At 37.8% G+C, this 27,189-nt stretch overlaps 1 protein-coding gene across 4 annotated transcripts in view; it reads left to right on the top strand.

Moving 5' to 3' along the window:
* Positions 1-21,763: 21,763 nt before the first annotated feature.
* The window catches only part of SAMSN1 (SAM domain, SH3 domain and nuclear localization signals 1), a 59,252-nt gene continuing 53,826 nt past the window's right edge, over positions 21,764-27,189 (top strand). The window contains exons 1-2 of one of the 4 annotated variants that reach the window (XM_072432020.1): positions 21,764-21,817; positions 26,007-26,135. In XM_072432020.1, the coding sequence (XP_072288121.1) occupies positions 26,112-26,135 (24 nt within the window). In that variant the 5' untranslated portion in view covers positions 21,764-21,817; positions 26,007-26,111. The remainder of the gene's footprint in view (positions 21,818-26,006; positions 26,136-27,189) is intronic. The other 3 variants (XM_072432028.1, XM_072432034.1, XM_072432041.1) reach the window with 3 other exon arrangements.

Here is a 27,189-nt window from a genome sequence, read left to right as displayed (position 1 = left end):
CATTTAAAGAATTTGAATGAGTCAATAAATTAGACATAGTTGATCCAGAGAAAGGCAAAAAAACTTAAAGGCATTCAATTTTCTCCAACAGGGGAAAACATGTAATTTTTTGATCTCATGAGAAAATCCTATGTCCCCTGGATCAACAGTCTTTGTTGTCTTTACTTTAAAACTTTAATACCCAGTTATATTCTGTGATTCGAGAAAAGCAACCCACTTTTTCCTAAAGCAATCTATAGAACTTGCTTTTTTGTATTTATATGTTTGCTTCTGGGTAGAATGGCAGCCCATTGCATCTGATTTTGTACAACCTTGATCCCCTGATTCAAAATCCAGGTACAACTCCATTTGAAAGGGGGTTGCAGCGACAACTAAACATGCTTGGTTTCCTCTTTCTAAATACTAGTTTCAGAGGTACTTATATAATCATTTATTATGAGGGGCCAATAAAATCGCCCATACATACAGCTCTCCTTGACAACCTTTTTCAAAGAGGCTTGGAACTGGTCATGGTCAAGTAAGGAATTAAGACTAAGGCCAGAAAAAAAATTAGCAAATTTCATGAATGGAAGACCATGCCAACTCTGTATTGATGTGGAAATTGAACTTCAGTACAAGGTCACTAGCATAGCAGAACACAAGCAATAATACACATGCTTAAATATATATAATGAGAAGATGTCTTTATTATAGTATTTATTAGGATAGATTAGAAGTTACAGAATAGCTGTAACTGACAGTGACTGAATACATTGAATTACATAATTTAACTGTTCATGTGTCTATGTACTGTACATTTGTGAATTGGTAACAGAAAAACTCTAACTGGGCCAGGTGCACCTGAGGGTAAGAGAAACACTGCACAATAAACAAAGAGCCGTTTCCCTCAGGCGGCCAGTGACCTACTAACAAAAAAGAATACATGTTAATTTAACACCATGATTAATCATGTTTGTTACTGGCTGTTCATTAATTCACTATGTCAAGGCTTCTCAAACAGAATATGGCTATTATCTAAGCTACCAAAAATGCCATTTCAGTTTTATTGCTGCAGATGTATTGGATCGCTAGCTAACTCTCTAAATCTCTCAGAAGAGAGTTTATTAATAGTCTGTAGTAACAATTCTAAAGTTTGAATGACACACCAGATCACTATGAACACAAAACCTTAAATACTGCATATTCCTTGAGTCTCATCAGCATGCCTTGCGTTCGATGGGCAACTTCAATATACATAGGCAGTATGTAAAGCAATTGCTTGACTTAAAGTGTATGTATAGCCCAATATGTTTACTGTTAGGAAAAGGCAATCTTTAAATGTGAATTTATTTATTTTCACACATCAGAAGATTTACCCCTACCCATTGTACCCATAGTACCGAAAATATCAATGAAGCTGGATCTCAGTGGCTGAATCTAACCAAAGAATAGACACTGGCCTGCCTTATTGGCACCACGTAGATCGAGGAACGGTGTCTAACGGTTTGCCTCTGAAGGCAAATATGTTTCACCACTGACAGATACCAGGTTGAGGGCCTATATATTTGCCCAGATAGGGCCAGCATATTTAATAAGGTCAGACAGAAATGTGTACTCAGGATAAGCAAATGGCAGCAACATTGGGTCTTTGCAAGATGAAAACCATTAGCCATATCAGGGATCAGTAGATAGAGATCAGTCATAAGCCAAGCTAGGGGGCAGGAGCTGGAGAACTAATATAGGTATAGGGTCATGAGCCAGAGAAGAAATGTGAGGGTTAGAAGCTATGGAGCTGTTGTAAGTCAAGTAGAAGGTCAGAAGCCAGAGAGCAGTCTCCTAATAATTTTGAGGTTTTCTCTAGGGTCTCCAATGGTGAGTATGTTGAACTGACACACACAGGTTCGAGGCCTTCAATGTATGCCCAGATAGAGCTAGTTAGCTTATCAAGGTCAGGCAGAACAGCATACTGAATGCCCGCAACTTCAGGTCTTTATAGGATGGGAATAATTTGCAGCATCAGGGTTCAGTAGCTAAAGACCAGTTATAAGCCAACCAAGGGTCAAGAGCCAGAGAACTGACGCAAACTTGGAATGAGGTGCCAAAGAACAGATGAAACCAAGGGTCCGGAGCTACAAAGCTGTTGTAAGCCAAGATGGGGGTCAGAAGCCAGAGTGCTGACGTAAGCTGATGGTCAGGATCTGGAGAACATTCGTAAGCTAAGGGTCAGGAGCCAGAGAGCAGTCATCGGTCAAGCAGCAGTGGGCAACAAAGAAACAACAAACCAAGCAAAGTAAAGGGAGGGTTGATGAGGATGCAGTCAAGCAAGAAGTCAGCAAGCCAACTTAGAAACAGGAATGCAGATCAGTTTAACAAGATTTCTGCAAATGAAAGTTCAGAATGGAGGGCTTGATGCAGAGGCTTCAAACACACTCACAGCCACCAATACCTATATGTGTTGATATTTGCACATGCAGGACCATAAATGTTTTACTGCCATCTGCAAGCAGGTGCACAGACAAAGCTATGCAGGGACGTGACAACCAGTGACAATGGTAAAAACTTAAAAGGGCTTTAATTCTTCCTTACACTAACTAAAAAAAAATATTTCAGCTAAACAGACACTTTAATCATTTTGTTTTTGGTATAAAGGTATAAGCAATATACCTTTACACCAAACATTATTAAACATTTCATTCTGGGTGCTAAAAGGAAAATATAAGAGCCATTGAATAATTTAGCATTTAGGTTTGCCTGTTTATAAACCAGGTGATTTGTTATAAAATCTTTTATCACATAAAACATTTATTATGTCACTAGACTATGTTGTCCAGGCATGCTGCACATATTAATAAGACAACCCAAATGGTGCTTGAAACCTTTTTGATACTTATGCATAACGGACTATTTGAAGCCGATCTATACCTAAATTCTTAAGTTTGGTTGTTTAGCCGTGCAGTTTATTAAGAGTACAATTATAAAAATGTGTTCGTTTAGAATCATGACTTCCATTGAAAAGCAGCAAAGCACTCCCTAACATATGACAGTGCTTAGGCAGCACTGTGGCTCAGTGGTTATACAAATACTGTATAAAAATGATAGGCACAATTTGTTTTTGATACTCAGGAACCTATTAGGCGCTCCATAGGCTTACCCCACTGACTCTTTCCTGTTGATATCTTAGAGTTTCTCTGCTATGTTGGCAGGCGTAAAATGGATAAAACAGTTACCATAGACTAAAGAGCATGTGCTTTATAATTCACTACTAAAATGTCCTATACTGCTTGTAGGAGAAGATTGGTTGAGTCTAGGTCCCCTTTAAGACACTTCTGTTCTGCTAAAAGAGAGAGATTTGGCTGCTTTTTAGTACAGCAGCTGCAGAGATCCCCTACAGACCAGCAGCTATTACACAGCACTACACCTGCAGAGCACAATGTGCTAAATAGAAAAAGTTATTATTTATCAGATCAAATACAAAAAAAACAATCTTTAATATACTAAATATAACAAATATTTAAACTTTAAAACATTATTTGAAAGCTAAATTTGAGCTCAAAATATCAACTTAGAGTACAGAAAATAAAAGTAAAAAACAACCACTGCAGGTTAGAAGTGCAGATCTGCAGCTGGAGCAAGTATAGATAGGGAAGGGTCCTGGGTTGATCAAATTACTATCAAGGTAAAATGTCCATCATTTACAGTGGGTTTTAAAAAGAGTTAGAAGGCTCCTTAAAGTTCAGTAAACCATCTCTTCTTTTGCTTTTTTGGTGGTCTACACAGTTGAAAAGCTTCATAGCATACGGATCCATAAATTGAACTGGAGCAAAAGGATGTGGTCAATAAGTTGTGCCTAGGCAAGGGTGAACATAGAGAGGTGCAAAATGGGCCACTGCACAAGGGCACACCCTCCTCAGCCAACAGGGGCCCCCAAATCAATTCAGCACAGGAGCCCACTGTTAACTACGACTGCCACTGTGCCTAGGCCTCCATTATGTCTAAATACACACTCACACATATATATTGAGACATCTTGGTAATGTATTGTAATCTCTCCACGAAGATTCAGGTTCTTTATTACCAAAAACAAATTCTGGGTAAGACATAAAGGGGGCTATGGATACTTATACTAAAGTTTTTTGACTTAATGAGGCCTTGTTGCTGTGAGTGAAAATGTTTTGATGGTAAATTATTTAAATAAACAATGTGATTTTTATATATATTATTGATGTAAATATTTTGGAAAAAAATCATCATTTAGTGCCTTCTAGATTGTATTATAAATATTAAGGAAATGTTACGAAATGACTTTATTTGGAAAATTAAGGTAACTCAATTGATTCCTAACTTCTAGCCTCTTTAGATGTCAGACAAATGGCTAGTTTACTAGACATATGGCCCAGGCTTAGTTGTCTGTAGACTTTTTTCAATAGGATATAGGGTGGACAAATCTTGATACACAATTCTGGAGACGAGATGTGAATAATATTCCATCCCCTTAGCCATGATGTCCCCCTGTAGTAAATTCTACCCCCAGACATGGATCAATATTACTTGCAGAGACAAAAAAAGGGATCGATGCTCCTTGCATCATCTTAACATCATAAAAGCTGTCTGTACCCTTTGCTATCACCCTTCACCTTCTAGGCTTGAGCTCTGTCCAAATTGACCATTCCCATATAAAAACACAGTGATTAAGAGTTATCCGAGTGTTTCTGACTATATGTCCTATTTATAGTCAAGGACAGTGTGAAAGCTCCGAGTGGGATCTGTGCCATGGGAAACAGCGCAGATTTTCATCAGATTTAAATAGATGAAACACATCTACCATAATGTGTGAAGCGCACAGGGAGGTCACCTTGCAAGTTGTAAGCTACTCAAAACGCAGTACATTGAGAATTCAAAAATTACAGATGAGGACAGGAAGGAAAAATGCATCATGGAATTGAATACATTTGTTTACTATTAAAAAAAATAACCATTTATTTAAAATAAAATTAATAGCTAAAATAAAGCTTTAGTGTATTATTAGAAAGTATTATTTAACATTTTTACAAAGATCCAAAAACTGTTTAATGACTTGCTGTGTCATATTTTCACAAGTATTTATGATACCTTCACCCTCTAGTGGTCATATACAATAGGAATGTATTCTACATATATAATTCTAGACCAGAGTTTCCCAGCCTCTTTAACATGGAGGAACCCTTGAAATAACTTTCAGGTCTTCATAGAACCCCTTCTATAGTTAGTATATCCACAGCTCACAGTAGTGTGGTGGTCAATGGGAAGAATGCCTCTTACATTGCTGGCCATTGGAAGTTTACAGATAGCCAAAAAGATCATTGCTGTCATTTAAACCAGTGGTCCCCAACCTTTTCGGGCCCATGGACCACTAAATTTACCGGCTCTGGACCTCGCATGCGCAGGAAGCCGGTTGTCACTCAAAGGGGAAGAAACTTAACCCATAGTGACATCATGATGGTAGAACCCTGCCCACTCTCCTATCAGAGATCTGCGCCTGCGATGGGAGAGTGGGCGGGTAGTATCCAAAGACACAACTCGCCAACATCCCTGAGCCTGTGATCTGTACTGGGGACATCGTCCGCGGCTCTGGCCACTGCACCCCCCAAAGCAAGGTCTCCCCCATGACCCCGCTCGGGGCACACACGGCCAGAGCCGTGGACCACTATAATTTTCTTGTGGACCACTGGTTGGCGACTACAGGAGGAGCTTTAAGGTTCCACACAACCCAGGCTGAGAATACACTGTTCTAGGCCATACATGACCAAATACAGAGCTGTCATTAGGAATTTCTGAGCCCCATACTAAGTGAACATCCTGGGTTCCATGTCTATGTTTCAGCATTGCCAAAGACAAGCTCTTTTGATCAGGACCCGATGTTTGTAGAGCTCAGAAGCTCAAACCTACACTCACAAGCTTAGAAGTCAGAGCACTGATTCATACCCCTACATTTTCTCCATGTTCAGATGGATATGTATGGGGCCTCACTAAAAGTATTAGAGAACCTTAGAGAACTCAGTGACACCAGTCCCTTTTTTTGCACCCCATATTAAATGATTATTTGTAAAACAAGGGTTTCGAATATAAAAGGTAATGAAAAACATATAGGGAAAGTTCAAACAGGTATTAAAAGAGTAAAATAAAAATTGACCTAAATACAATTGGTTGTCTTTTTTTAAGATTTTTAAGACAACTGGTGGTCTTGTTTGGGGCTCAGTACCTGCTGGCTGCCAGTAGTAAATATTCAAATTAGTATTTCCTAATAATATATTTTGGTCTGTAACCTAGTTATTCTTCCTGAGTTTGCCTCCCAACTTTGCTAGCAATTTTTGGGATAACCATTCAATTTCAGTAGTAACCCCAGAAAATCGAGGACAGAAAATCAAGGACGAAATACATAAAAAAATGAGTGACCACACTTACACATATATATAAACATGTGTACACCAAGGACTTTCATGTGTAAACAACAATTGCCTAAAATATATTTGGTATTGCCATGCACATGGTAGTGAGAAGCATAATTCTCAGGACATAATTCTTACTCCTAACTGATAAACTGTAAAAGGTTTTTAAAGTATTGCCAATGGATAGCGCTGAGTGTTGGAATTTGTTTACATTTTAAGTGCAATTTATATATTTGATCTTTATATGCTAGTCACGGTCCTGTTGTTTAGATTTTGGTTTACCTGAGTTCCTCCAGTAAGATTTTCCCTGGAGAGATGCCAGGGATCCAACTATGGTTCTCATCCTAATGACTAGAGTCAAGTGGACTGTTGCTCTACTGCAATATTTACATGATAAAACTCCACTCCAAGATGTGCTGTTTATGTAGGTTTTATTTTCACTTTTTATTAGTGTATAGTTTTAATTAAAAAATAAATCATATATAAAAAATCCTATATATTTCTTTTACCTTGTATAGTGGCAATTGACATAAGATAGATCTTATCTCAGCTGGACATTTGTTAGACTTGCTAGACTTAAAAAGCCATCAGGCAAGTTCTCTGAACCTGATTTTCCCTAATCACCCAGATTACAATTAATGGTTCTCCCTATCTCTTTGGGACTTTTGAATTATTTTATATTATAGAGAATATAGCAGGATGTGTGGGAACTTCCCAAGGTGAGGAAGAGTACTTGGAAGATTGGTTGGAGGAAAAAGAACCCACAAATATGACTGGGAGATCTCCTTATATAAACCAAGAAGGCAGCAAATCAATCAACCCAGACTCCACTTACAAATGAATGACCTAAAAATATTGATGCTACCATTGTTGAAGTTCTGCTTTCTACTTTGAGTTTCTGACATGTGTGCCCATTATAGTATAGTGAAAGATTCATAAAATAAAGATGCAGCCACTGGACTGTTTTCCTTGGAGGTCAGATAGGAGCCTCCGCAGTTCTGCTAAAACCCTGGCGGTCTGTTTTTGTCCATATTTTTATGTCAAAAGCGGAAATTTGTTGTTTAATATTTTAGGCCTGAAATTCTTAGGAGTAACTCCCAGATATGATAAGTTTAAAACACAAATCATAAATTAAAAAATAATAAATAATTTTAAATATAACTATAAAAAATAATGAAATAATGATTTTATGCAAAAAAAAATTTCATTTGTCCAAACAAGGGTACAATCATAGATAAAGGTTTTGATTTATTATTTATTATTTGGATTTCATTTTTTTAACTTTATCAATGTGATCAATGTTTAAAAAGCAGATTAAATGGCCTCTGATGTTGAGGTGGTGGTGGAGGGTGATCCATGGGAGAATGCTCTCTATTGGCACTCATATATTAGTATTACAATTATTTTTAAGCTATATCTTCATTCCTAAATCCATTCTCAAGGATCTTTATTTTGGGTACACCCAAAACTGGATGAGGGGGATACAGTTATAGTCCCCTAATTCCAAGCATTCTTTGCCTCCAGATTTTTGTAATGTCTTGCCTATCAGAACACAGACTGGTAGAGAAGGGGCAGTACTACATGCCAATCAGCTGTGCTCCCTAAAAATATCTGAAAAGGAACATACTGGCAAGAAGAAAGGGCATTCTGCCAAGAATATCAGACTGCTACTGCTCCTTTACTGTCCAATAACAGGCTGGGGGCAAGGAGGTGATGGGACTAATACTTGAAATAACTCTGTCACCTTCCTCATGCAAAGGTGTAAAAGACATCCCGTGACCATTATTGATCCATCTTACTTGCACTCCCTCATGGACTCTTCTTCTTCTATAGCTAAGGCTATGATTAGCTATGTCAGGGACCCAGAACTGGGATGATATCACTATGGGAAAATGTGTGCGTAGCATTTGTCTGCTAGGCCCAGGTGATGGTCACAGACAAGCTGGTCACATGTTCCTTCATACCTAGAAGTCCCAGGTTTCCCTACAGGCTGCGAAGGAGCAAACATGACACAATGGAGATCATGCATGTTCTGCATGAGCAAGATGACAATGTCTTTTTTTTACTTTACAGTAAATCTGAACACACTCTATCACACACACTAAAATCACATATAAAGTTTACCGTATTGATGTAATTAAAAAAAAATTCAATATTTTTAATCAGCAGCTAAAAAGAAACCAAGTCATCCTGCCATGAGGTTCCTTGAGCCGGCTCGTCATGTACAGGGTGTCCCTGTCTCCCAGGTGTGCTCCGCTGTTGTCATCATGTTACACATCCTTCTAATAAAAATCTTAAGCAACCATTTCAACACACATTAAACGGACATGGAGCGCTGTTATCACCTTTAGGAAACACGCTGGAGAGTATGTAGAAAAAACTGTCTTCAAAACTGCAACTGATTGCAAAATGATTACCATCTCAGAGATGCAATAAATAATGGAGAAAAGTGAAAACAGTATTTATTTAAACAGCAAAAATGAAGATTCACAGTCCTTTAACAAATGTAATGTCAATTTTACATCTATTTTAAGCACTCGCTAAAAAGTTTAGAATTTTCATGAATCGTGTGGAATGTTGCATGATGACAGCGAGAAAATACTGGAACTGCTGGTACACAAACTTAAGCTGTCCTTTCCTTTTCCTAAGGAGAGATTCCTTTCAAATTTTACTAAAGATAAAACTAAATTACCTATTAATAAAAAAGGGAATCAGACATGCCTTCAAACATTTCCTTGTGAAAATCTTCCAGATCCATATATTTCATGCCAGTAAGGGGGAGGTTAAAGTCAACTCCTAGTGTGATTGGGGTAAAAATAAAGAATAATAACCCAAAACAATCAGAATTCACTTTTCATTGACCTGACATCCATAAACTTACACTGAAGTGGTCTTAGAATACCGCAACCACAGGATAATGTATAATATTTTTGCTTTCAATTTTTTGCTAAATAAAGTAAACCAGAATTTATAGGAGATTTTTTTGTCTTCCTCTGGATCATCTATGTCTAGAGGGTTTTTACCTGGGAGATGTTTATTTCCCTAGTGGTTGAACTTGATGGGCCTAACTTACTATGTAACATTACAAAATTGCGATAAAGCAGTGTTTTTACTGCAGAGGGAACAGGTCATGTTCCTTCTGCAATATATCATACTTACCTGGTCTTTACCACCGTTCTTTTCTAAATGTGCAGGATGCTAGTTTATTCCCTGGGGTTGCCAGGACTGATATGTTAATCCGGTCTGGCAATCAAAATGGCTAAAGATCCAACACCAAGAAGAGGAGTAAAGGGGGCACCAGCACTGGAGCAAGGAAAATAAAAAACTGTGATCAGACAGGTAAGTTTATTTTATTGCAGATTGTACAGTGCTGCAAATATGTTGGTGCTATATAAATACTGTTTATTATTATTAATATTAATATTATTATTATTATTATTATTATTATTAATAATAATAATAATAATAATAAATGGCATTGGCTGTCCTTTCTGCACTAAAGGACCTGCCTGCTTGCATTTTTTTATTTTTAACATTTCTGCTTATCTTATCTTCTTTTTATTTTACTTGAAAGGGTGGTTCCAAAATGTTGCTTTGTTCTATTTTCTGCATATGTTTCAATAAAAATTATTTTATTGCAAGAAAAGAGGGTGTGATGAATATATTTTCTAAAATAAAACAAAAATAGTCACACTTTTATTCCTAAAGAACACTTACACAACCACATTTTTGAATGTTCTTCTAGAAAGCCATAGCTTCTCCCAAATTACCAAATACCTCAATGTAAGGGAAAACAACATAAATGTAAATGTGAACATGTCATCATCTGGAAGTATAATGTTCCTCTCTTGGCATAGCAGAATCTTCACATGGACAAGTGGTGGAAATAAACTTTGGGTTTATTCCAAACGTTTACAAAAGCAGACGGATTAGTGACAGGGTTCTCCGAAAACAGTCGATGATGATTTCTTCTACGTGTGAGGGGTTATAAGGAAAGAGTTCCAAGAAAGATTAATAGAAGCTAAGGATGGAAACACGTAATAAATACTTGCAGCAGATGGGACAGCTCCATGACGCCCACATATTCCTTCGCTCACTAAATGTTTTTCAAGATGGGAGCTCACCATGGGGAAATAAGAGCCTTACAGAACTACAGAGGAATTATCAGTTCCCTCAGCTGATGTCACAGGCTCTTGATGGGGGATTCTAGTGTGCACATTAACAAATGTTTCAAATGTAAGTGAGATGGTCTGACCCCGTCTGTTTGCTTTACATTCATACCATGTGGTAATTCTATGCCAGATGGATATACATTTATGTCTGCCCAATATAATGTGTCTATGCACATAAATATTCTTTCATTCCCAAAGTAAAAACAAATCTTTAGGTTTACCTAAATTAATTATAATGGAGAAATATAAATGTTTGCCACAATTTATACCCCACTTATACCTGTCCATCACCTTTTTCACTGTATTGAGTCCTAAATTGTCTTCATGATGTAGGTAATATCATGATACCAACTCAACAGAAGTTATTATTATTATTATTATTACTGATGAGGTCATTGGCCACTTTAGTAAGGGCTGTTTCAGTGGAGTGGGCAGCTCTAAAACCAGACTGGAGGGGGGCAAGGAGAGAGTAAAAAGAGATACACATTCATGGTATTACAATTCCTGAAACCCCTTCACTAAACTCAGGTGAGTTTCATTTCATGTAAAGGGGAACTAAACTCGTTAATGGGTGGTGAGCTTCTACCACAATCAGCAAGTACGCACAGCATATTTACCGATTATGGCAGATTACCAGTGTGCAGCCTCCCTGCAGCCAGGACAGGTCCAGGTCCTGTTATTGCTGCATCCTCGGAAGACTCCATTTTTGCCACAGGCTTAACAGCGGACTTCAATGAAGATGGCGATCCTCCTCAGCCATTGAATGGCCACTGCCTTTGGTGGAATTTTCTTCGGCAGCTGGCTCTACACTACACGGCACATGCACCATACAGTGTAGGGTTTAAACAAAAAAGCCACCAGGAGCCAGGGACTACCTCCTGGTGACTTTTTGTTTTCTGAGTTTTAGGTTAGCTTTAAAATGTAATTTGACTGATGTTTAAGGGTGACATAGTTAAAGAGATGCATATATGAAAATGGACAAAAGCCTGAATATCTCCTTGAGTACAGGTAAACCAATCATTAAGATGAAAAGAGTATGGTGTAGCTCTTAATCTGCCAAGATTAGGACATCCACCAAATATAAGTGATCACGCAAGAAGGAGAATTGTTAGGTAACCCATCAAAAAACCAATGATGACTCTAAAGGAGTCACAATTCTCAGGAGCAGAAACTGAAGAAATGGTTAATGCAACAAGTGATGGCTGAAATGTCAAAGCTGAATGTGGAAGTGACAAAAAGAACAAACTGTTACTGCAGTGCTGGGGATGGTTAAGATGTTCATAGGTAAACGGGGTTTTGCTTGGGGAAACTAACTACAACCCAAGGGAAGAAGAGGGGCTACTACCGGGGGAAAGAAAATTTATGGGAGATCCTGAAGTCATCCAGAAAAGGTTTTCTATGGTCTGAGAAGATCAAAATGTAGAAAAAAAAGAGAAGATATTCAGGTGCATACTTTCCCCACCTATATTTATAAAGTAATGAATTTGACATTCTCTAGTGGACAAGCAACCACTGAATATGCATTGACATAGAAGATTTAGAGATATCAGAGAATGTTTGGTGAATTTAAAATTCACTGTTTTATAAATATATCCTTTGGTTTCCTCCAATTAGCTTCCTTTTTCCAGCTTTTACTTTATTGGGTTACTTTTTATTATAGAGTTCTGCCATCATTTAACCCTTCCATGTGTTAGCCATTGCAGTCTGCTAATTTGCACAATCACTGTCAGCATTGTCATATAACATCGATCTCTACATCAGTCATTTATTCTCCATATACCATCTTTATTTACAAGCCCACAATCTTCTCAAAACCTTTATTTTCCAGGCTAACAGGTTACAGTATTCTGCTCCATACAGAATTACAGGTTACCAATTACCTCTGTAACTTTAGGTTTTTAGTAAGTAGATTTTTGTATGTATGTATGTGTGTGTGTTCCACTATCACTCGAAAACGCATGGAGACATTTTAACCAAACTTGCTAGACATATGACTCAGACTCATGTGAGTTCACCGCTGATCTTTGTACAGCGCTGTGCTATATGTCAGAGGTAAATTTGCATGTATATGTGTATGTATTGCTCAGTGACAGTGTGCCTTTTGCTTATATTTTTACATATTTTGTTTGGACTCTTACAAATTTCTGGCCTGTAATATTGCCTTCGAGAATATGTAAGTGCAATCAAAGGCAAAAAAATGAAACAACAACGTCCATATATATATATATATATATATATATGTAGGTAGTCCCTGGGTTACATGCAAGATAGGGACTGTAGGTTTGTTCTTAAGTTGAGTTTGTATGTAAGTTGGAACAGGTACATTATTTTAATAAATGCAATCAGGACAGATGTTTGTCTCAACATATTATTAGGCAGCATGGTGGCAGTTACTGTATAAAATCCTCACTGTGAGTTAATCACAAAAAAGCAAAAAAAAAAAAAAACTTTATGGAGCATAGACATTCATAAACTTCTGGAGCAAGCTGTGCTTTGATATGCAAAAAGGAACAATTGCAGACAAACGTGCAGGGAAGCCCCGTTTGTACCTAGAAGGTGTCCGTATGTCGGATGTTCTTAACTTAGGGACTACCTGTAAATATATTTTTTACAGCACAATAATAATAATGTTCAGGTTCTAGCCTAACCTATGCTCCATTAAAATATGTAATATACACATCCAAAAAACTATAGCAATAGGTTAATATTATATAACTATGGTAGGGACATTCATATGCTATGTTCATCCATGGGACAGTTAGTGACATGACTCTGTACTGAGCTGTGTAATAATGCACAAAAAGAAAAATACAAAATAATAATGTACAGAAGAATTGGCACTATGCATCTTAACATTGTTACTGGTTTAAAAAGGTGTGCTGAATTGGTACCATTGTAATAAAATGGCAAACTATCAAAGCACACAAACAGGCACTCCAGTTTTTTGCGTTTTCCCTTTTTTGGTATTTTAGTATACATCACTACGGCAAACTCTAGTTACAATTAATATGGTAGAAAAATACATTACTGTGCTCAGCATGCTTGAACCATGCAATAACCCCATGTGAACTTGCTGCAAACAGCTTGTTCTTTAGCAGTGTGCAATACTGCCCTACTGTGGACATTTAGGATTGTTACAGCTGTGTTCATTAAAAATGCAATTAATGTATATTGTATCAGGGTATTCAATTTAAATTCTATATTTAATTTAATAAATATATTATAATATTTTATTATATTTTTTGTACATGATTTAAATGTGTGTATTGATATACTTCTCAGCATTTCAGCATGATTCCATCCAAACCACCACAAGAAGTTTTGTTTTTTTTCGGTATTAAATCCTTTCTGATTGAATAATAATTATTATAGTCAGTTTATTTAGCTCCAACTTATTACACAGTGCTGTACATTAAATAGGGATAGCAAATTACAGACAAATCCAGACAGTGACACAGGAGGAGGAGAGGACCCTGCCCAGAAGAGCTTACAATCTTGTAGTGTTATCCTCGAAGCTGCGATTTAGTGGTATGAGAAGTAATTGTTTTACATTAAATAAGGTAATCCTGGACCCTATGTCATCTTTTTGATTTTGATATCTGTTTCTCTGTTGCAGATTTCCTTCCATTTCCTTGTAAAAAAATAAGTTGCTAGAACTGGTCCTGTAAAACATCAAAATCTATAGAGGTTTTAACCTTTTTTCCAACCAAAATATAATAATGATAATAATAATAGTAGTAATAATGATGGGTATAAATAGTCTGAACTCTGCAAGCTGTGCCAAAAAGCAGCTAGTCTCCAATACTGCCTGTGGTCTATCCCCCTGTATTGCCTGTAATGAAGCTGATCTTTTCCCCCATTACTGACTTACCCTGACTTGTTTTACACTGTCTCTGTACTAAGCTGACTTCTTCATAAAAGCAGGGCTTTGCTTCCTCCGGCAAGCAGAACAGTGTGCAGAACAGTAACGATATTACACATTTCATCAGAATAAAAGCCAACTACCTCAGATCTCACACTGTACCTGATAACCTGCACATAAATGAACGTACAAAGCTATTTTTCTTAGTAGATATGAGACAAAAGGTAGATTGTTGCTGGTGCATTTTAGGCACAATTCACATTTCTAGATATGGCTTATATTATAACCAGTCTTTGCTTTTTGAGCTTACAATCTAAGAAACATAACTTGGTTGTTCAGTACAAAAAAATATTGCAAAGGGTCAAATATATTTGATATATTTGACCCTTTGCAATATTTTTTTGTACTGAACAACCAAGTTATGTTTCTTAGATTGTAAGCTCTTCTGGTCAGGGTCTTCTCCTCCTTCTGTAAAAATGTTGGTGCTATATAAATATTGGTTATTAACCACCTGGGCGTTACACTGATGTCTAGATTTCTGTACCAAAAGCCGTGTACTGTTTTTCATGAAATTTTTTTTTGGGGGCAATCAGGGGAGCAGAGCTGTCAGCATAGCAGAGCTCCGCTCTAAGTTCTAGATTAGGAAGGTCTCTGTTATAAAGGTGTATAGTCAGCCAGGAAACAGTCCGACATGACCCTCCCAATATTGTACACTTATGCTTTGCTTCCTAACATCTCTCTAACTTCCTGAATAAAATCCCCCACTAAAGATGATGACTTCTTGTGAGACATTTTGTTTGATTGCATCTAATTTAACACACAAAGGTGAAGAAAAGCTTAGAAATGAGGAACTGGAAGGTCCAACCTAGCAGTGTATTTCTCTTTATTTTATCATCAATATTGCTGAAAAAAAGTAGCATGGAGATGGGGATTATAAAAGATGCAAAACGGCAGATTGACTAAAATGATAATTCTGTATATACAGCATTGGACAAATATATTGGTACCCTTACAGGACATTAAAATACCTGCTTATCCTTCATGAAAGTCAACTTGGCATGGCATAGCTTTGAAGAGTAAAAAAATTCAACGTTGACTTATTACTCAAAAACCAAGTCCTCCACTTAGGAAAAAAGTTTAAAAATATACTTCCCTGGCTTTCACAATGGAGAAAGTGATGTCACAATTCTTCCAGGCAGATCCCAGAAACACTAACAATATCAAATCCTAAAAGAAGATGTTTAAAGACAGTGTCCTTCCAAAATGCTAAGTATCCCAGGAAAGGATGGTGATAACACACCTATGTGCCATGGGTGGAAGCTTGGATGTACCAGGGGGTGCTGAGAAGTTCCTGGTTTTCCCCCTAAAGATGAAATAGTAAAATGAGTGTGGGGGTAAATGTAACGGTGCAAATATCAGGTCTTTGTGATTCCTAAAACAGTTTTTCTTTTAGTGAGAAGCTGTGATGGCGGAGTCACAAGCAAGTTTCAGGTTGTTGTAGTTACGGGCCGTCATGAAGTTTTTGTTTCTCCTGGGCAAGAAGGGAGACTTCTACCCCGGTGTTTGTGACATCTCAGTGTGAATGTCCTTTGCTGAGGTCTGAACTGGGGGGCCCAATAAAGAGAAGGAGTCAGAGGTAGAAAAAAGCAATGTGAGACACAAACTATCACTGCTAGTAGGGGACTGTCACTAATTAGTCTGTTACTAAAGTATGCAATGGAGGTCTGTTACTAATGTCTGCACCAGGTATATGGCACTGAGGGGTCCATCACTAAGGTTTGCAGTAGGGGGTTAGTCTGCAATGAGGGACTTGGTTACTAGGGAGTCTTGGACAGTTGTTCAAAGACTACAGTATACATGAAATGTGAATTATTATTATTATTATACAGTATTTATATAGCACCATCATATTACACAGCACTGTACAAAGTCCATAGTCATGTCACTAACTGTCCCTCAAAGGAGCTCACAATCTAATGTCACTACCATGGTCATATGTCATTAATGTAGTCTAAGGTCAATTTAGGGGGAAACCAATTAACCTAACTGCATGTTTTTGGGATGAAACTAGAGTACCCAGAGGAAACCCATACAGACAAGGGGAGAACCTGCAAACTCCATGCAGATAGTGTCCTGGCTGGGAGTCGAACCTGGGTTCTAGCGCTGCAAAGGCCACCATGCTGCCCATAATTAAATTATATGCATACACTGTATTTACCTGCAGCTGTTTAAACTATATCCAGCATTCAACAATATTTAGCCGTGTCAAGTTTTCAGCACATCATCCTTTCTTATGGCTGTACCTCATTATTAAAACCTATATTTGGGACGTTTGCCTAAACCCCACTTTACAGGGCCGCTGGTTTGGCAATAAAATAATAAAACTCCTGATATACTTATCTGTCACCTGGCTTGGATTCTTACAGCCATCATCGTGTGAAGCAGAGACTAAGTGATTGCTTTGGATTTTTTTCTATAGGCGGGATCAGATCAATAAATTAAATAATATTACTGCAGATTATTGCATTAACTGTTTTTAATGTGTAGTTTGTAATTAGCTAAATACATGAGGGCAGACATAATTTTCTAAAACAAGTGCAGAAACTGTTTATTTGCCTGATCCAATTAGATTAATGTTAATCCACCAAACAGGGTCTACCTGCTTGAAAACAACAGACTCTGCAACATATAATAATTGATATATGAGGATCATGGGACCCAGACTGCATACAGCTTGTTATTATTAGTAGGAAAGATGAGTTAACCAAAAATAACCGCGTGATTTTGTAACACTGGCATTTTCCTTCTGAATCATAGGAAGTGTGAATTTAAGAACTCAGCTAAACTTTCAGCATAAGTTGGTAAATGCATAGGAGGTGCACCAAAACAAAAGAAAGTGGGTAAATATTATTGCAAAAAATCCCAACAGGGACAAAGACAAACAAAAAAGAAAAACAAAAGAATTCAAAAATGTACACACCTCATCCATACCATATGACTTTGGAAATGACATCAGGGGGTCACAACAAGCAAATAACAGTCATTTAATTGCAGGTTGGTCTTTTCTTTTTGTGTAGGAACAGCTAACAGTCTCTGGATGTGGTGGGACTTCTGTGGGTCCTCTCTTCCAATGGGGACAATAACACACAAGCTGTCTTTTGAAATGGTCAGGGGGTTTTATTTAAAACAAAACTCAAAAACCAGGAGAAAGAGACATGGGTTCGGAGTGTCCGAAGAACCAGCTCACTATCAGGAGGACAGTAGAACCACGCATAAAGAATACGTAGTCCTTTCCCCCTCCCTCCCAAACTCAAGGACTGGCATAGTCTAGAAGCTATTCCAAAACACAGATAAATGGCCACTAGGGATGAGCGAGAAGGCCTCTGGCATTCTCACGAAAATTTCCTCGAACCTGTGAGAGTTCTTTTGGCGAACCGATTTCGCAAAACCTTTAGAAGGTTTGTGATCCCCAGGGCACTAGAGGTTAATTAACCACTAGTGCCGGGGATCTCACACTGTTTTCAGTGAATGCAGCCGCAGCTGTGAATTGCAGTGGAACTGCAGAAGAACTCTCAATGGAGAACCTCTAGTGCTCCGGGTTCGCAGTGGATTCTCAGAGCTGCAATCATTCTTGAAGCCCTGGGAATTCTGTTTGCAATCACCGGCACTAGAGGTTAAATAGGGACAAGTATCCCCATTCAAAACCTCCAGTGCTCTCTGATTGGCTGAGGAAAGCTTTCCTCAGAGAGCACTGGAGATTTTGAATGGGGAGACTTGTCCCCAGTTACTCTCTAGTGCTGGGGATTGTACACTGAGCTGATCCAATGAATGCAGCCGGCGCTGCATTCATTGATCAGCGCAGCCGGCACTGCATTCATTGATCAGTGCAGCCCGCTATGTTTTTTTTTTTTTTTTTTTAATTTGAGCTCAATTGGCAAATTTACACTGGACATTTTCGCTTACAATTACGGTAAACGAGAATGGCCGAATTCCCAGCGAGACCGAGTTTTAAAAACTCACTTGCTCATCCCTAGTGGCCACAATATTTTCTCAGTGGAGGTAAACAACCTATGCTGTGACGGTCCTGATTTTTGTAGTACTTTTGGGCCCGTCTTAATATTGGGCTTCTTTTTTGTGCAAGGACTTCTCACTCACCCAAGTGAGCTAAGGTTCCAAGCCCTGGCTGGGCTAAACCGTGGGCCCCCAGGCCATCTGGCCCCACAGATCCTTACTGTTACTCCTTCCTTACTACCTCTCACCCCATTTCTCTTGCACCTAAATTATTACTTATTATGCCTAAAGAGAAACCCACCTCTCTGGTTGTCAATCCCACAAGAGACAGTTACCAATATCTCTCACTGCTAGACTGATTTGACTTTAGATCAAACTTAACACTACACATACACCGGAGTTTCTAGAGTGTTCTAGATTTGGCAAACTTCTCCTCTTAAAAGAGTGCTACACATGGAGGTGGCATTGTTAGGTCCAGATTTATCATTAGGCACTGTAGACTTGTGCCTAAAGGCTGTTCCCTTACTAAGTTGAATTACCGCCTTTAAAGGGATTAGATTAGTAAATGTAATCATAGTTCACTTTGCAAAGAATAACGAATTACATGCAAAGAATTCCTTAAAAAAAAACCTTGATCACATTTGGAAGGTTGAAGCTTCAGAGCTTTATCTCATTTAGGTGAAATATCCCTTGCAAGTGGGTAATTCAATTTTCTGTGAACAGCCCAAATCCCCTTAGTGAATCAGCCATGTTGTGTTTTAGTATTTTGTGAAAACTTGATAGCCACTAACTGCTTGTTAAGGCTGTTAGCATGCTGGCTCTAGTAGTTCTTCCACTATTTGCCACCCACGTCTGTGTTAAGCAATCAGTGGCTGTGTTTGCTGTGTTATCCCTAATGTGGAAACATCCACTTTAACCTCTTGCTGTAATCTCCCATCTGTGCTGCACAAACTCAGCCGTCATCTGTTTTCCAGAGCATCGCTCGACGCTTAATTTTTCAGCTCAATTGACCATTTCAAATAAGTAAAATGGAGAAGGGAAAGCCCAATTAAATATCTAGTAAACCTTTGATGGAAAATTTTGATTGACTGACTGAGATGAGACAACTACGGCACTCCTTGGCTGCTGAAGTTGTATTATCTGAAATTAAGTGGATTGAGTGCTGCGAGGGTCATTTTCTGTGCAAAATTAGTTTTATGCAGACTTTATGGGGCAAATAAACTCTATCCACTCTGATAGTAAAAATGCAAAGTGTGCCTCAGAATAGAGGCCTAAGATTATAAATTCTAGATGATGAATACTCCATGGGGGATAAAACTATCTGCTTGGGGATGTAACACTCATACAGGGAAATTATATTACATTACTTTATATCTAGGAACTTTTCCTGTATTTGTATAGAAATAAAAAGAAAACAGAGGAGGATGTTGTGGTATTTGTGAGACAATCTAGCCCCCAGCCATTCCCTGTCTGTTTTAATTGATTATTGTTCTTCAAGAGCAAGACCACTGGGGTCACCTGGTTTACCTGTTTCATGTTCCTATTTAGATTGTGAAAACATTGCATTGCTATGTGTAAATGAAATACATGGGAACTCACATACCTTGCACAGTCACACTGAGGTGATCTTGTAATGATGATGGGAAAGTCACATTGCTGTGTTGTCTTCTCTAGCACATCCCAAATATTCTCACTGGGGTAAGATCTGAGCTCAGTGGTGGCCAATCCATCCAATCCAGTGAAAATGATGTCTTCTGCTCCCTGAACCCCTCTTTCACAGTTGGATCCCGATGAATCCTGGAATTGTCATCAGCTGTTGAGCTGTTCTAAGTGGGAATGCAGCTCCCTGTGCAGGAATCACAATGGTGAATCAAGTGCTCAGCTTTGGTGTTTGAACTGTTTTCGTCCCTATCCTGGAGTGCCATATTGAAATATAAACTGGTTGCATGATATTTCCATCCATGTTCCCCATGCAGGATGTTCGGCAAGAACCAAAGTTGGTCTTGGGGTAAGGAAGCCTAAATAGGAAAGATGCTTTTATATGATTTGAGTGTGTTTAGCCATTTCCAGTATAGTTATATATCTTGTTGCTCCCTCACCTCTTGAAAAAGCATATTGATAACTGTGAAACACGTTAGATAGAGTAGGATAGGCTCTGAAGACTATACACTTCATTTGTAATGATTAGTTAATCATAATTACAAGCCAGAGCCTTAGGAGTGTACCATCTATGTGTTGTATGTTCTTTGATCAGTGTTGTTTATGGCTGTCGATGAATGGAGCTTGTTGTTGTTTTTTTTGTATTTCGTGTTTTGCTTTCATTGGTTGTAAATAAAGGTAACATGTTTTAATCTGTAGTATTCTGTTGTCCAAAAAAATCCCAAGTTTCCTTGGGAATCTGTTCCTCTTCGATTGTTTAATTGTCATCTTGGAATCTGCCTGTGCCATTGGGGAGGAAAATAATCCATTGATGGAAAAGGTGGTCATTCAGTATATTCAGGTAGTCAGCTGCCTTCATATTATTGCTGAACCTAGACCTAGTCAACAGAAATAACCCAGGATCATAACACTTACCACATAGGCTTGGGGAGATTTTTTTGGGGATGCCTTGTATACCTCTATTTAATTTTATACAGTGACTTCTACAAAAATAGGTGACAATGGATATAATCTGCAAAGCTAAATATCTATCAACTTTATGTCATACCACTACAAGAACTTTTATTTCCAGTAAGAGCCAATGAAAGCTAAAAATAGTCCCATAGTAGAAATAAATGATCAGTTTGACACAAAATGCAAACATTTTATTTTAATTAATCAAGCCTTATCTCCATTTTGGTCTGATATATGCAGCTATACTTTTAATGACATCACAGTGTCCCAATGACAGACAGAATTCTCGAAAAATCCTCAGGGTTTTCACAACATGTCTTCCTTCTGGGCAGACACATGCCGATAAAGCAACACTCTAGGGCAATTACGACATCAGTATTAATCTGTCAATTTTAATCTGGAGTTTCTAATCTATTTGAAGCAAGGTTTGTAAATGAAGGGCTTAGCAAGATTTCTCTTACAAGTAGTTACCATGCATGCACTATCACTTTGCCAAGGCCCCAAGGGCATCTCCAGCTGTGCTGCAATTAAACACATCTTGCAGTTCATGGCATTGTCCTTAACAAGGTCACCATTCTACTGAGCCAACAGAAATAATATCTGTTTGGAATCTCCATCTGGGTTGATTACGAGTGTTGCAGAGATGCTGGGAGCTGAAGTCACTGTACACTGTAGTCTCCCGAGTCGAGGCTTATGGAATTAAACACTCATACAGGGTCTAATGCCAAAAGCACATCCAGGATTGCAAGGCGCTGGTAAGTATTACCGGATGATCACTGAATTGGATGGTGGATAAAATTAATCATGACATTTATAATGAGCATTCACACTCATTAACACCATGTTTACTCTGTGGCAATATTCATTAGAGCGGCAGGAGAGAAAAGTTTAAAACGATCACTTTAGTGGGGTTAGGTCTAATAATAATATACAACGCTGTGTATCAAAGTTAATGTGTGCTGTGTATTTGTAGGGTTGGTTGTGATCAGGAAAACATTTTAATGGGCTACAAGTTTCCAATGTGCTATAGCAATATGTATTGTGTTCTAGGTGTTTAAGTAACCAAAAAACTAAAGAAATTGTGTGAAAAATCAGGATGTAATATATTGCGTTTGGTAAGTAATATATAAAATTATATATTCTGAGAGAGAGAGAGAGAGAGAGCACAAGCTGGCTGAAATGTGATAGGTGTATACATACCCCCTAGGTTTCTCACCTACACATAGTGAGGGGCTTCAAGGATCTGTCTGCTATGAAAAAGGTATATATTTTGTTTTCTCAGATCCTAATAAATTATGGTTTTGGTCATGGAGATGGATGGAGTTTTGAGTCAAGTGAAGAACCTAATTTAATAAAGCTCTCCAAGGCTGCAGAGGATACACTTTCATCAGTGAAGCTGGGTGATCCAGCAAACATGAAATGGGTTTCTTCAAAGTCATTTGCTATTTGCTAGCAAATGTTTTGAATCCTGGACCAGATACATTCCATATTTGCTGGATCACCCAGCTTCACTGATAAAACTGTATCCTCTCCAGCCTTGGAGAGCTTTAATAAATCAGGCCCAAAGCTTCCAGGTAACCAGATCTCATTATTAGCTGTGCACAGATCTTTGTAGATGTGAGCTGATAGAAGCTCAATGTGAGAGTTTGCTGTTGGGTGAAACGCTGACTGACAGAATTCTAAAAAGGTGCCAGAGCTGCTTGCTTGTATAAAGGACCCATTAGGAGGCACCTTTAAATTATGGAATTGTTCATTTAGTCACACAAATGAGCAGATCTTGTGTTTGTTTTATGCTTTGGACTTTTGTGCAAAGCCTTTCTTTATTAAATTGCATTTGTTTATTGTCTTTCTGTGCAGAAAAAAAAGCACCACTTTGACTTATTAAGGCTGTCGCTCTCTTGTTGAGCCAGCCCCCATTAGAATTTATATGTGCAATTAAGTGTTGTTGATCTTTTAGAAAATTTCTAGGATTCATTTGGCATGGCTGGTTCCCAAAATGTGGTCTGATCTTCAACTAACACTCCTTTTATATCCGCACATTTTAGTTGCATTGCATTTCATACAAAGCATGCTTTAGGCATGTTTTACATGCATACTATGTACATGTGCTTTGCTGAAACCACATAAAAGATGCAACAAAAAAGATTTTTTCTACTACACTCCACCTGCCAATGAATGGGGTAAAAAAAATGGGCCGTACACATTTCACTCAGAAAGTACAATCAGATACATACTGCATGGGCATGCACACTGGGATACCAAATAAAAGGATTATTTAGGTGGGCCCTTATATTATGGTATTTTGGTAGCTGACATTGCACATATATGGGCAGCTCAAGTCAGTCAAGAGAGCAGCTCAAATCAAGAAAGTTTTATATATAGAAAACAACCTGCACAGCCTTTAAGCTTCATTAATGGAATTATTTCCTTATTAATTACTTTAGTTTTTTATTTAAAACTGTTAATTTTTTATAAAATGTATATAAACAAAATTGGTGCGAAATTGTTTTTGTAATTTCTGTTGGTGGACTCCTCAGGCACACAGATGTTATAAAATGCAACAGATGCTGGCAGATCCTTGGCTGTCACTTAAGGATTCTCCATCATCTGTTTATTGATTAGATGGGATGTACTTACACTGTTGTTTGTAGGATGACCCTTCTAATGAGAGTATCAATGGTTCTGAATTCCTTCAGTATTATCTTAAGCATGGCTTTGAACAGATGGAAGGCTAAATGTATTTATTTATTCCTTTCCGGTCCTATGGGATTTTCTCTTATGATTAGGCCATTCTACACCTCAACAGAATTTTACTTTGACAGCCAGGTGACCCTCTTTTTCTATTTTATGAAAGAGCAGATTAATCTGATCCCCTAACCAATTTCAACACTTGGTGGCGAGTACTGTTATGGATGTTCTCACCCATGGCTTTGGTTTTAAAAAATTTCCATCAAAAAATGGGGCAGTATAAAATTTATCAATTTCCGTGCCCTGTTGTAAATTCATTACACTATTACTGAAGTGGAATTACACATGCATACAAAAACAGAAAAATGTACACCGGCATGGTAGTGCATAGAAGGGGAAAGAGCTAGACTGCCCACCAAGATTTTAATGAGGTCTTTGTTTCAACTGTGAATATTAAATTTGTACTAGTTACCATTATCACCATGAAAGAAAGCAAATGGAAAATGTCAGCGTATTCCAAGAGGAAGAGTTGAGAGTGAATTGAGGATTAATGTTCTTGTGACATCTGTCTACAATAGGAATACCCTTTACTTGGGGACATTCCCTTTCCTTTTGAGTCTTCCAGGCCAATATTTCTCAACCAGAGGTTAATCAAGAGGTTGCTAGGGAGTCCATAAGCAATGTGCAATTTGTACCTCCTAGGTCAGTTTAAGTGAGACAATGATCTTTTTGGCTATTCGTAAGGGTGATATTCTTCCCAATAGCCACCAATGTAAGAGGCATTCATTACACTGACCACCATACTATTGTACTGTTTGCTGTGGATATAGTAAGTACAGGTAGTCCTTGGATTACATACGAAATAGGGACTGTAGGTTTGTTCTTAAGTTGAATTTGTATGTAAGTTGGAATAGGTACATTATTTTAATAAATGCAATTAGGACAGATGTTTGTCTCAATATATTATTAGGCAGCGTGGTGTCAGTTAAAGTGAGTTAATCACAAACAAAGAAAAAACAAAGCAAAAAAAATAAATAAATGTATGGAGCCTAGACATTTATTAACACCTGGAGAAAGCTGTGCTTTGATATGCAAAAAGAAACAACTGCAGTGTTTGTCTTAGTCATTCAGGAGTTACAAGAGCTTGCAGAACAGCAAAATACTTATTCTGCAAGTCATGCAAACTGCCCCCTCCCCCCATCAAGCCTCTGTCCTTCACACTAGCAAGCAGAGAAGCCCTTTCCTATTTAAGAGTCATCTGTATGTCGGATGTCCTTAACTCAGGGACTACCTGTATGGTAGAAGTTCCCTGAAGACCTGAAAGTTATTTCAAGGGTTCCCCCATGTTAAAAAGATTAGAAAACACTGTTTCAGGCAGAAAGTGAATGAAACCCACCCTAGTAGGATACAAACAGCAAAACAGTGAATCTGAGAGTCATCAAACATTCCCTGGTGAAAAATATGGAAGGTTCCTTTGCTTTCAATAGTCATGATTATTTCTCCACCAAAGAACTTTCTTCAACAATCACTTTCACTGCTTTATTATTGGACCACATAGCTTTAGTTATACATAATGTACATCATTTGGGTATATACACCTGTTATCACCGAGCATGTGCATAAACACATTGTACTGCATAATCCCCCCATCCAACTGATATATTATTATGAAACAAACCTACATCAGCATTCTCAAATATTAACAATAAAATGAATTGAAAAATACTAATGTAAGACAAAATCTGAATTTTACTTTTCTCCAAACTTGACCTCATCGTTAACAGAATCCCTAAAATCAGCTTGCATGGTCCTTTGGAGCAACTTTTCTCTCTGCCTGGCCCATTGATTCGTCAATTCCACAACTGCTCATTAAATAGGTACTGAGTTTCAACAATTTTGAAAAACAAAGGAACGACTAATAAGAAAGGATACATTTCAGTGATTCCGCTGATGATGAAGAATCACTGACCCAATACCTCTTCATCTTACATGGGCCTTACAGAGCAGAAAAACAGATATAAAGAACTTAGAATGACATCTTCTTCCATTGTTGTTTAATATTTACCACTGGAGTTCCATTCAGAGGTTAGTCCCTACAATGCATTTATTGGTCAATCATATTTTTTTGTCTTGTCTCTGGATGACTGTGTTGCTGGGTATAGTCTCTAATGTTCACTCGGAAAGCCTGTCTCATTTAATAATGGGCTCTGAGTCCTGTGGATTACTGTAGGGATTTTGTCTTGCTGTAATCTCTAGAAAGAAATCTACAAACAGCTGGGAGGACACGACAGATCAGCATTCTTCCATTGGAACACCGCACAATACAACATTAAAGCACGGAGTTTAACCTACATTTCAAAAATGAACCTGTTCTGCTTCTCGCTGGTAAGTGGCACATTCATTTATGGAATTTAGACAGATGAAAAAAAAAAAAAACTTAACTCCTGGAAAGAAGATGTTATTGGTTTGATAGAATATGAAATAATTGCTATGTATCAGAGCTCTGTATTGTCTTCTAATTATCTTGTTCCTATTCGTTAGGTTACTTTAATTGTCCAACCAAGGTGTAGACATAGAGGGTGTCAATGGTGGTTTTTGTTGCTGGGCCCAAGATGTAAAAGGGCTCAGCCATAATTGATGATATGTTTATTTTCTGTGTTATTCTATTGCATTTAGTGCACATTAAATCCATTTTACTTTCCTTCTACCTAATAGAAGTCAAATTATGCATGACCTTTTTTTTCCAAGATAAAATTGTATAATTTTGCTACTGACCCCTTCTTCTAAATGTACCAGCTGCTTGTCTGCCATGCTGATCTTTTAGCTTTAATACTTTCTGAGTCACAGACAAAAAACATGTTGGCAGATATGCCGTTGTGACCTTTTCTGCACTTTTATGTTTGAGGTCTCTGACTCAAGCGCACAGAAGGCAAATACATCCAAGCAACTAAGATATTAGAGATTAGTAAAAATAAGAGATTTCATTTACTAGAAATGATGGCAAAAATGTTACCATTTCAGTTAAATGCATTGGAGTCCAAAGAAAAGGCAAAATGAAGGACTTTATTATGAAAGTTTAAAAGCTGTTTTTACCAAATCACAAAATATCCTTTATTAGCCTCATAACAAGTGTACTTTAGGTTATTCCCCTGATATCTGGTGAAGAAAAGCAAGTGGGGCAGATAATGCAGGCTAAAATAATATTTTTTTTATGATAGCCTTTGCCTAACACTAATGTTGAGAAACCTGCAATCTCCGATCATCAAAGTTAATGTTCTATTTATTTACAGAAATTCATGACAATGTTCTTAATTCTTTCCTTGAGCGTACAACTTGGGTACACACACCTGAACATTACACAAATTATTGTTATTATTATCCACAAAATTATTCTGAATTGCTCATTTTCAATGAAAATAATCATAGATCATCATTGCAC

The sequence above is a fragment of the Pyxicephalus adspersus genome, chromosome 1 (assembly GCF_032062135.1).
Source record: "Pyxicephalus adspersus chromosome 1, UCB_Pads_2.0, whole genome shotgun sequence".
NCBI classification, from domain to species: Eukaryota; Metazoa; Chordata; class Amphibia; order Anura; family Pyxicephalidae; genus Pyxicephalus; species Pyxicephalus adspersus.
The sequence above is the reverse complement of the archived record's forward strand: the minus strand, read 5'-3'. Positions and strand labels throughout refer to the sequence as shown.